Below are 12,146 nucleotides of genomic sequence, written 5' to 3'. Positions count from 1 at the left end.
GGCTTCCTTCAAACATTCATTTATCATTTTGCTTTTTAAACAATTTTTGTACGAAAAAAGTACTGAAATGGTTTCTGCTGGTATAGTATTTGACCATGTAATTTAAAAAGTTTACGCGACTTTCATGCATGCGACGATCGTTTTCAATACGAAATGTATTTAAAAAAACATACGCAAAATATAATATTCAATATATAATATAATATTTTATCATGGCAAAAACCCCCAATTAAAAAACTTTACAAGACTCACCTGAACAGTAAGGGCATACGTGACTACCATAATGATCATCGGTATGTAAAATGCGACCAGTGAACCAAAAACGAAAAAAGCTCGATTGTTGATTACACAAACCCCTGGATCCGGCATAATGTTCTTAGGATTGTATAGACCTGTAAAATATAATATGAAATACAATATTCAAGTTACATCGTAGGTACGTCAAACACTTTCAATCCTTTTTGGTGTTACTTAATACGAACACAAATATACCATATTATTCTGTGTTTGAACAATATTATTTTGAAAACAGCATAGTCATATGCACATTTAAATTTAAACATTGTGGTTGTCGATTGGTTTTAATGATTTTACCAATTTTAGTAGATATTTTAATAGAAGTACTTTATTGCAAATTGAGTTAAACGATTTAAATATTATTTAATATTTATCACTTAATTTAAACATGAATAATAATTTATTATCAAACGTGTTATTATAAATTATACCTGTAGTTAATTTGTTTATAATTCTCAATAATAATGAACAAACATTATTTTAAAGATAAAGTGGATCAGCCAATATTTGTCTTCAATAGGTAAAAGTTTACATAATATTACAGTGATATGTAGATGTACATTTAAGCATTTTTTGAAAAAAATTAAGAACCATTTAAAACAAATCTGAATATGGTTATCATAAAAAATTACAATAAATTTACAGTTTTTGAAGTAAAGCTTAATATTAAAGCCTAAAATAAGTCTCATGATAATGAAAAATAATTTTTCAATACAAATTATAGATATTGTAATATTCTTTAAAAAATGATATAAACTTTTGAATAAAATAGAATAAACACATTATTTTAAAATGGCAGTTAGTCTAATGTGCACGTTATTGTTATAAACAAATATTTTTTTATGTTTGATGAAAGATTTAAGACAGTAGTTTTTTATGTTATTTGTGATACAGGTAAGGTGAATAAAAAGCGAGAAGGATAAAAAGGGCAGAATTTGGGTCACTTGAATGTTTTGTTTTTACAATTTCCTCCTCGAATGAATTGTTTTTGTATTTTGATGAGCTATTTTAATATAAAAACTTTTTTCATGTTGGTGTAGAGAAAACAATACTATCATACTTTCGAGAACATCAAAGCGTATTATGTTTAAAAAAAAAAAAGCTTTATTTAATTAAAATTATATTTTATCATTCATTAATATTAATTTGTCAATATTATCATTGATAATCTAATAATAATTTCACATTGTATAAATTAACTATTTCTCAATATTTATCAAATATTGGGATGATATTATATTGTTGTACATTTTTATGTTAAACACAGCATTAGTATATAGTTTAAAGATATTCAAGACAAAACGCAATGAAGTATGATTTCTGGCTAAACTTGTTTCTTTTTTTATATTTTCCTTAAAAAAATCGTTTAAAGTTTTCCAATTGTGACATACTCAATAAAATATATAGCAATATAACCACTATTCGTATCCGATCGATTGATGGCTGTCCCTTTTTCTATTTATTCCTGGATCCACGTTCGTCACGGGTTCCCACTCGTTCACTCAGGCGCACACCGACACTCATTATTTCCGGAGAAAAAAAAACATCGAGTCGAACACCCCTCGAGGCCTCGAAGCAACAACTTGTTGTTGACTCATGTCTCACACGGACACACGTCCGTGAGACGAATTCGATGTGATGAGATTGTTTTATTTTTTTTTCCTCTCTCTTACCACCAACAAAGCACCGTTCATACTACAGCCACAAACGCACCAAGAAAATATGACGACATAAATCCAATAAACAACTGGTGGCGATGGTTTCTAGTTGTGATGTCGGACGGTGCGGGTGGTGTGGATGGTGCTAAACGCGTGATCAAATGTCTAACGCGTACCTATATCTATAGTGATAATAGTACTACAGTCGTGATAATTTACGCGCTAGTCACATGTGCGTAGAAACAGAACAGATATTGGACATTTTTACGGGCAATGTAAATTGTAAAAACGTGAACACGACACGAAACGGCGCAATTTTACAGCGGCGTGGTACTATGTTATTACGTCGAACGAACGAAAACATCGTCATCCCCCATAATGTTATCATAACATCACGACGTGTTATAATATATTATTATAATATCACGCGATTACGCAGAGCGTGTGCTCGAGAGAAGAACGCTTTTCCGTGCAGTTCCCGAGTCCGCCGCCGTCGCTGCACATTTGACTGGCCCTCCCCTATACATTATACCCATGGAGCCTGTCCCCCGCCCGCAACCCCTATGGGACGTCGACGCACGTTCATAATTTATTATTCAAGGCGGACCGTGAGAAAAAGACAGGTGCTCGTTTGTTGTCTTTATAACCAGCTCGCCCGGTGTATACGCGTAGGTATATTATATTATATACCTACCTACCTACCTACTGCTGGGCTATATAAGTGTAATGCACGCCAAGAAAGAGAGAGAGAGAGAGCGAGCGAGAGGGTGAATGAGTGAGAAAGAGTGAGAGAGACAGACAGATAGATAGAGAGGAGAGCTAAAAAGGACTACGCGAGTGTGTACCGTATTTATATGGGCGAGTGTGCGTGGCGTGGAAATATTATAACGGGGGCGGCGTGGTGCGCGTTGGCGGGGAAGGACTTACCCGTACGGCACGTCATTGTATACACGAGAGCCGTGAAATAATTCGCAGGGTCGCATATATTTTTCTGATAAGACGGATGCACCCGCGAGAAGTGGCTGAGACCTGGTGACATACCTTTAACCATTAAATGCGAACGGTGTTTGTTCTTATTTTCGTGACGCCTCGATGCCGCTCGTTAGGTCGAATACGGTCTATTTGGCTAATTAACTGCACGACACTCGAAAAATTTGATACATATTAGCTATTGCTATAATAGTGCACAGTGTCCTACTCACGATACTCGTGGTGACAATCTGTCCGACCGTTCGATGATCGTTTTTTTTTTTTATGTCTATTCGATTTTTATTATTTGTTTACTATCGCGTTGTTTGTACATTTTTTTTCGTGTGGTTGAATTTCAAATCCGCTGTATTTTGTTTTGAGGTACTGTTTAGCACAGTGGTCTTACGGGATTTTAATCAAAACAATACGATTATATTATGTATAAAATAATATATTTAATATGAAATTGGTAGCTTATCATATTTTACACACGGTTAATTGTGGATTTTTTTAAGGTGAATATTAATTATAACCTTGTTATAATCTAGCTGTTTACACTTTACATGTTTTTAAACAATTTATTATATTATTATGATATTCAATAAAATAGTTATATCAACGTTTTCAAAATCACATTAAATAAGTTTTAAGATTTATATAAAACCATAATTTAAATTTAAAAAAAATGTTATATGTTATACAGAACCGACATAATGTGACCTTTGAAACAAATAGTTATAATAATCATAATAATCTAAATATTATTATATATAATATTAAGTATTATTATTGTTTCCTATAAGTATTTATGATTTACACAATATTGTTTGTATAATATACTGATCAGAAAACATATGGTACTATACCTGTATATTATTATTTTGTATTTAAATATTTTTTACTTTAAACCTCAATTTCCGTAAGCCATATAATAATAACAAGCGTTCTCCCTAAAATTAAATTGTTATAGTACCTATCGTGTATGTATGATGTGAAAACAAAGACTTTATCTTGAAATTAAATTAAATATTAATTTTATACCTAGATGCTTTAGATATAATTTTGTTAAAAAAATAATAACTAAACAGTCTCCGATTCAAATTATAAATTATTTATGTTACTCCATAAGCTTTAGTGTAATCAAACAAAAATCAGTAAAGCTTTCATAGTCAAACGCAAATAATAGTTTGTTAAAATTATAATTTAGTCGAGTGCGTGTGTGTATACCTACGTATTTATAATGTTTAGGAGAGGTGCATAAAATATTACATATTAATGTGTTATACTCTAGACTCTATTTTATTATGCATAGTTTGTTTAACGTAATTATAAAATAGACGGAAGAGATCTGAAAATAACTGATGTGTATATATTATAAGATCATACTTAGAATACTCGAGCTATTAATTGAATTATTTAATAGTGTAAACAAAAACGAGACGCTATTGAACGAATCTCCAGACAGTCGAGTCAGTTAAAATGAGTTCTTAAGTATAAGTACATAAAATTCAGCAAGTGAATACACATTTTACCTAATAGTATTTTTAAATAAACTCAAAATTGAAAATAATTTTTTCACTAGTACGTAATTGAAATATTTTAAAATTTTGGATTGTAAAAACCATTACTTAATTAAATTTAAATTTATTATGTAGTATTAAAAATGTAAAAATTATTTACATTATTTAACAATTAATAATATACAAAAAACAAAAATGATTTGAATGTAATGAATATTGGGTATTTTTTCTTATTAATTCACATTAATTTTGGACTACTGTTTGCGTTATAATTAGGTACATTATTTAAATCATATTAATACACAATAAATGCTCTAGGAATCCAAAATATTTAAAATGTGGAAAAATATGAAATAGACAATGTGTTATGTATTTGGAATTCTCGATGCTTAAAATAAATAATGAACTATTTTTGTCTATATATGCTATAATATTTAGCAAATACTATAAAGTTTTAGCCTTGAATATAAGATAAATAAATTGTTTTATTCATTTCATCAAAAACTATTTATTGAAAAATAAAACAAAAAGTATCCATATTAAATAGCATTTTATATAAAATAATTCAAAGGAAAAAATCCTAAAACGCAGAAAACGTCTATTTTGCAGAATCTTAACAATTGTTTTTTTTTTAAATAAAAAAGTGAACCAATCAGTAAAAAGGTTTACATATGATATTATAATATCATCTTATTATTTTTACCTTTTAAGTTAAAATCAACGTGGATAAATGGTTATTTTATATGTAGAAATGAATGAACAAAACCTTTTATAATCAAACTTAATTTTTATATTTCATTTAAATAGAGTGCACGGTATCAACAAAAATATAAGAAGTTAGTGAAAAAATGTAGTTAGGTGGTATTTACTATATACCACTGAGTATGTAGAAAAAAAATATAATTACTACTACGTCTTGTTTTAACTTGTGATTATAGTACAAGCAATATATTTAATTTACTAAAAAAGTTGGTCAATCTGTTTGGTGAGATAATTCAGGAATATAAGTGTTTGTAATATAGCATTGAATTAATTTATTTTGATATTTTATTTAAAACGATTCCAAACGTAAACAAAAACATATGCCTACTTTAACTTAAATATGCAATATAGTATAAACACATATAAACATAATAATATACAGCAAAAATCAAATGGATTGGATACCAAAAACAAGATGGCACTGCCAAAGGTGCTTTAACTGTATACTTATATTTTGGAGTACCTATCACCGAGAATAATAATTTTTTGACTAAATAATGAATAAACAAATTAGTTAATATACTATATATGTGTTTAAAAATGGTAATTTTCTAATTCATAAGAATACATAATATTAAAAAAACATTTGAATATTAAATAAATTACTATGAAGTAAGAGTCATTGAAAAGTTATAAGCACTTACCGAGAAGCGTGACCGAAAACGACACCAAAAATGATAAAAACCAGACGATCGCAATTTTGAAACACACCAATTTCATAGTGGAATAGTGATGCCTAGTCCTGAGTGGATGTCTTATGCCCAGGTATCTTCCCAGCGATATGCAACACATGTGCATAATGCTAGAACTGCACGCCAGCACGTCGCACGTGACATACACGTTGCACCAAGCTACGCCCAGAGGCCATTCACCTAAAAACACACAAAACGTGCATAAATTATATTATTATCGTCGTCGTTGTTCAGCCGCAATTGTGTCCAAAGCTACAGTCCGCAGTAGTTTAGTGGCATCCATTGAAAAAAACCATATGTGTGATCTGTAAGCACACGGCTTTTTTAAAATATGCGCGGGACATGGTGTGGCAATACTGCCATGGTGGGGTTTTTTTTTAGAATGATTGTGATCGGGTTTCAGGGGGGGGCGTCCATAATGTTATTCAATACGTGCGGATCCTTGGCCATAACACCCTCACGCTGGACGAACGCCATTGATCTAAATAAATACCTACGGGAGCATGACGATAAGTGATGACGTGTATAGTGGAAGTGTTGAAATCGTAAGATAACTATATTTAATTCTCTTCTAGAAACCACCCTCAATGTTGAAAATTGGATTATTTTTACATGCCCAGAAAATGATAACAGAAACAAAAATAAATATATATATATATCTTTGTAAAATCAATACATTCATCGTTCGACTTATAAAAAAAAGCAAAACAAATATTTACCGAGAAAATGACGGTTCATCGATAATACAATCATCCTGTTTATATAAACACGTATATGATCCGATACATAATCGTACATTATTTGTAATATTAAATATTATATTATTCAATAATCGATTTGCAAGTATTGTACGATTGTACAATAATGCTTTTTTTTATTATTATTTCCCTATTGTAAAATGTTAATTTGTAAATATAAGTATTTTTGATATTCTATACTATAGAATCTTTAGAGTTGTGTTTTACCATATACGACATAGACTTACTTGTTTTACGATTTTTTTAATTACATAAATGATCCATAGCATACCTGTTATATAATAAACATTCAAAAAATAAACTGTGCATAAGCTGATAAAATTAAGAAGAAGTTTATAAGGCCCTCTTGGAAATAAACATCGACAGTAAAATTACTGTACGGTATTCTCGTGATATGATTGTTAATTTTTAAGTTTTTTTCATAATAATATAATAAAAGATTTTTTTTTAAACCAAACTCAAAAGTAATTTTAAAACTTGTTCAAATAAATACAAAATAAGAACTATAAGAATAGTAATTTAGTACGAAAAAATGAACATAAAATACGTGGATAAACAACATTTATTTAATCGAAAAAAAGAAGAGAGGAAGTAGGTAACTACTCTACTGTACATATTATCACGCAATGATAAATCATTGTACACGAAAAACGTTCTGGGCGAAGACTGTTATTAGGCTACATCACCAAATACACCTATTTTATGATATTTTTGTTTGATATTAGTACTAAAGTAATTTTTTATTATTAGTATTACGGTAAGTTCATTTAATGATAACTTTGAATTTATTTATCATTAATATTTAATTATTAAATTAGTTTATATGTATGTTATTTTTTTTTTTAACGACAAGTACGTTCAATCACATATATTATATTATAATGACTTCATTGGCACAGGTACTCGTATAAAAACATATTGTGTGATAAAATAATATATTACAAGAAATTCTTAATTTAATATTGACAACTGGCAATAATAATCAACAATCAATGTAGTATCGCACCAAACATAACCTAGGTCGAAGTAGACCATCTAATGAAATATCTAAGTTAGATAAATTAGCTTTCACAAAGAGCCGATATCATAATATATTATTATTATTATACATTTTGTATCAAAACCGATTTACCGTTGAACGGTGTGAATAGGTCCATAGTATAAATAGGCAATAGCATCAAAGTAATCTAAATATTTTAAAAGTGTAATTCTGTACCTATGTAAAATATGTAAAAGTATTCATTGTTCAGATCGTTGGTCGTACATTTTTTATACATATAATATTATTTTATCACAACTGACTGTTTATGTGAAACGTTTTTAATGAAAAGTATATATATATATATAATGATAATTCTACATACACACGCATTTAATCTTAATAATTATTATTCAACGATCAAAAGCAATATATGTATAGATATCAATAATACACAACAAAGCCAATGTCTAATACTCTTTTCAATATTATGGTATTGTTATCGTCAGCGTTTACCGTAGACTGAACATATCTATATGATATGATGCTGATGATAATAATAATAATAATAATAATAATAATATGATGGCATACGCGTATTACGATAGTATTATTATGTAAAAGTTTTTGATGGAATGATTTAAAATTTTTCACCGCCTCTGTGAGCGCAGACAATTCCATCCGGTTGACGGAGATGGCAACCATTCGAATGATTATAGGATTACACAGAAACTTCACGAATTAATCGCATTATTCATAAAAGTCAATCAATATTGAATATGTATTAATATTATATTTAATCATATAGGAAACATGACGTTTTACATAGTGTGCCTTTATGGTTTGTATTGTATAAAGTACATACGTGGCAAATCAAGATATTTCTCGTGTTCATTGAGAAAGTATTATAATAGTGTACCTATACAGTGTACCTACTACTACTATTCGAGTACCTCATATATTTTGTTATAATGTTATTTAATCATAAAATTATTGTGTTCGTCTTTTTTTCTCGAGTTGAGAATAGTTAAAATTCTATTTTACGTAAATATACATTTTAAAACACAGAAATAACGTGAACAAATATTTTAAAATAATAATAATATGCAATAAATCAACAGATGAAAATAAAGACGATTTTGGCTTAGTTACAGAAATAAAAATATATAATAACTGTCTATTTTTCAAGTGGTTTTGCTGAGATGTTTCTTATTGCAATAACTACTATTACCTGCCAATTGATTTATCTTTCTACTGTGACCCGAAGTGGGCAAAGGTTGGCAAGTTTCTCAACACTAACTAAACTTGAGAACCAAATATTGGAAACTAATATAATATGGATACTCCTGAATAATATAGTACTTTAATAATCATACGATGCAACCAAAGCGTATGTTTCGTTATTAATTTGATATACAAACGTAGTTTATACAATTAATTTTAGTTATGTAAAATATGTTTTAGAATTTTAACATAGTAATCAAAAATAAATGTTTAAAAAGTGTAATCATAAAAACTAAATAATCGAGACTCGATGATTATTATACTCCTGACATAATTTGCAGAATTGGTAAGAAAGTATATGAAATATTTCATTTCGATTTAATTTCTTGGAAAATGAGTAGTACTTTAAATTTCACAATTTTTCCAATTACAATTTTAAAAAAAATTACTGAAAATCTTAAGATAGCAGTAATGTACTGATTTAATCCCATTGAGTTCAGTTATAAATTTTTTAAATTTCCAAAGTAGTTACACATGAAGAGGAGAGCAACAAAAATAGCAATATAATATAATTTTGATTTTCTTAACTTATAAAATATTGATGAATAGCCCGTCGTTATAATAAGTCTATAATATCATAGAACAGAACAATATTGTAGCTTAAGTAAGTTTCCCTAGCACCACAGTTTTAAATGTATAATTTTCACAGTATGTTTTTACCCTTAATAGTTTAATTATCATAGTTTGTATCAATTTAAAAATGTGAAAAAATGTCAACGAAAAAATTGTTTTTAATTTATGAGTGCCAGGGAAACTAAATGTGTACTTTGAACAATGCAGTGTCAAAAAAACATAGTCTCATTCTCTGGCTACTCATTGTTATGAGACAAAAGAGATCAACGATATTGAAACAGTTAGGAACATACCGCAATTTGTGATATATATATATATATATATATATATTATATATTATATAATATTCATCTATAACGTTATAAAACAATATAATAATCAACTAGCAGAGATCGTGATGTCCTAATAAATAAATAAAAATGTATTCAAATATACACAAAAAGCGTTTAAATATTACTTAAACATAATATAAACATCTTTAAATTATTCTATTTATACAAACAAATATTAAACAATAAAAATGAATCATTCTTTTGATTTCTTTAAAAACAAATCAAATATTTGTTTGAAATTAAAAATACTAGAATAAAAAAATAAATAAATTTCAATACTTTCTAACAAACTTAAAACCTTTACACATTTTCAATCTTAGTATTTTAAAATGTATATTTAATCCATTATATTTTAGGTCATAATCAACTATTAATCTATCATTAAAAATTAAAACGATGGCTACACAAATCCAAGTAAATGCATCGAACCATTGATTAAGTATAATCTGTATGTCAAAGATTGAAATAATTAAAAATATGGTTACACACTCCTCCATAGATGTTTAAAATCTAACGGAATCACAAAACAAAAATATGTGAAAATTAATTTTATGTACATTTATTTTAAATCGTGAAACCATTAAACAAATGTTTATTTTATTTATAATTCATTAAAACTTAGGAAGATTGATATGACGTATGGAAATTCACGAGCATAATATGAGCTCTGATAATAATAATATTTTATGATGTTGCCGTTGTCTACTTCAATTTTTGACAAGTTAAAAAAAAATAATTGAATTATTATTGAAAACTGAATTTTTTTTTTAATAACACTATATTATATGTTTTCTACTACAATTTTCATTTATATTTATTTATTTATTATAGGCACTCTTAATATATATCGCAACTAATAAAAATTAGCATGTAAACATTTATGAATCGTATTTCACTTTAATGAAGCTTAATGTTAAATAAATATTATCTGCAGTTAAAATGTTGTAATATTGCAGTTATATATGAATAAATATTACTTAAATAGACATTTTAATCCTAAACTATGACATAATTTTTTTTTGATTCATACGCTAAGACAATTCTTTGTCTTATTCAAATTTCAACCTAAAAAAAGAAAATGGATAAAGGTAATAAATAAAACCAAAGAGAAATTTATTATGAAATTATAAGTGTTTATACAGAAGAACCAAGGAAATCCAAATTATAAAATAATAAATATTAAAGTTAAATGAGAAATATAATAAAACCAGGAAAGTCAGTCTGTTGTACAGTTGTACTAGTTGTAGGTTTTGATTGTACCTCATGAAAACTATTCTATGTCAAGAGTATGTAACAACGTCTAAAATGTACATACAAAGATATTTTATAATTAATTTATATTACAATTGATAATTTATATTTATATTAATTACTAATTGTACGGTATCTTTAACTAATTTATGATAAAAACATCAAATACTATATTATATTTTAATTGTTTTAATATTATATCATACGTTTATTAATATATTATAAATGGAACTGTGCTACTTTTAAACTTGGTGAATACGAGCGGAGAATGAACGTGGGCGATAAAAGACTAATTTGATTTAATTAACCGAACTTAATTGATTTTTTAAAATCAAAAAAGTTTAAATAGGCCAAGAGGGTAAGGGGATTTGCTCCTATTTATTAAATGAGATCCTACGAACAAATCAATTAATAAAACTAACCGTAGGAAAATCTATGTCAAAATAAAATTAACTAAGTGACAAACAATTTAAAAAGATTTAAGTAAGATATAAGCATAGACGCTACAAAAGGTCGAGAATATTAGAGATCTTGGGTAGACGTTTCAAAGACTAGAATAGCCTATAAAGTAAATACAATTAAGAATATATTATTGTTATTATTGTTTTGATAAATTGTGTCCCGTATAATGGTGTGAATAGTTCATGGTATAAATAGATAAAAGTTAGATTAAATATTTTGAACAATTAATTATGTATACAAATTAATAATATTATACGAAATAGAAAAATATACAATTCCTTACGGTTAATATATTATATTTTATTAATTTACAATATACCTAATAGAATCAAAAATGTTCAATAAATATAGTTATTATAACTATTTATTTTCAATATTTTTAAAAAAGTGTTAGAACTTTTTATAAAAGTTAAACTTTCTGATTGAGCAAAACATTTATATCAAATATAACAAAAACTAAACAATTTGAAAACGTTTTAAATGTATGACATGCATTGTATGTAAATACCACAAAAATAACCAGCAATGTAAATGTTGATAATTATAATATTATGTCAAAAAATGCTTATATAAATATTTTGTGGAAACTCCAAGTTATTATTAGATTTT

At 27.3% G+C, this 12,146-nt stretch overlaps 1 protein-coding gene across 2 annotated transcripts in view; it reads right to left on the bottom strand.

Moving 5' to 3' along the window:
• Positions 1-12,146, bottom strand: part of LOC132921600 (5-hydroxytryptamine receptor 2A) — a 93,339-nt gene that overhangs the window by 36,679 nt on the left and 44,514 nt on the right. For both annotated transcript variants that reach the window (XM_060984707.1, XM_060984706.1), the window contains exons 3-4: positions 5,851-6,078; positions 253-392 (exon numbers count right to left, since the gene is read on the bottom strand). In XM_060984707.1, coding sequence (XP_060840690.1) covers positions 253-392; positions 5,851-6,078 — 368 coding nt within the window. The remainder of the gene's footprint in view (positions 1-252; positions 393-5,850; positions 6,079-12,146) is intronic.

This window comes from Rhopalosiphum padi, chromosome 2, assembly GCF_020882245.1.
Source record: "Rhopalosiphum padi isolate XX-2018 chromosome 2, ASM2088224v1, whole genome shotgun sequence".
NCBI classification, from domain to species: domain Eukaryota; kingdom Metazoa; phylum Arthropoda; class Insecta; order Hemiptera; family Aphididae; genus Rhopalosiphum; species Rhopalosiphum padi.
The sequence above is the reverse complement of the archived record's forward strand: the minus strand, read 5'-3'. Positions and strand labels throughout refer to the sequence as shown.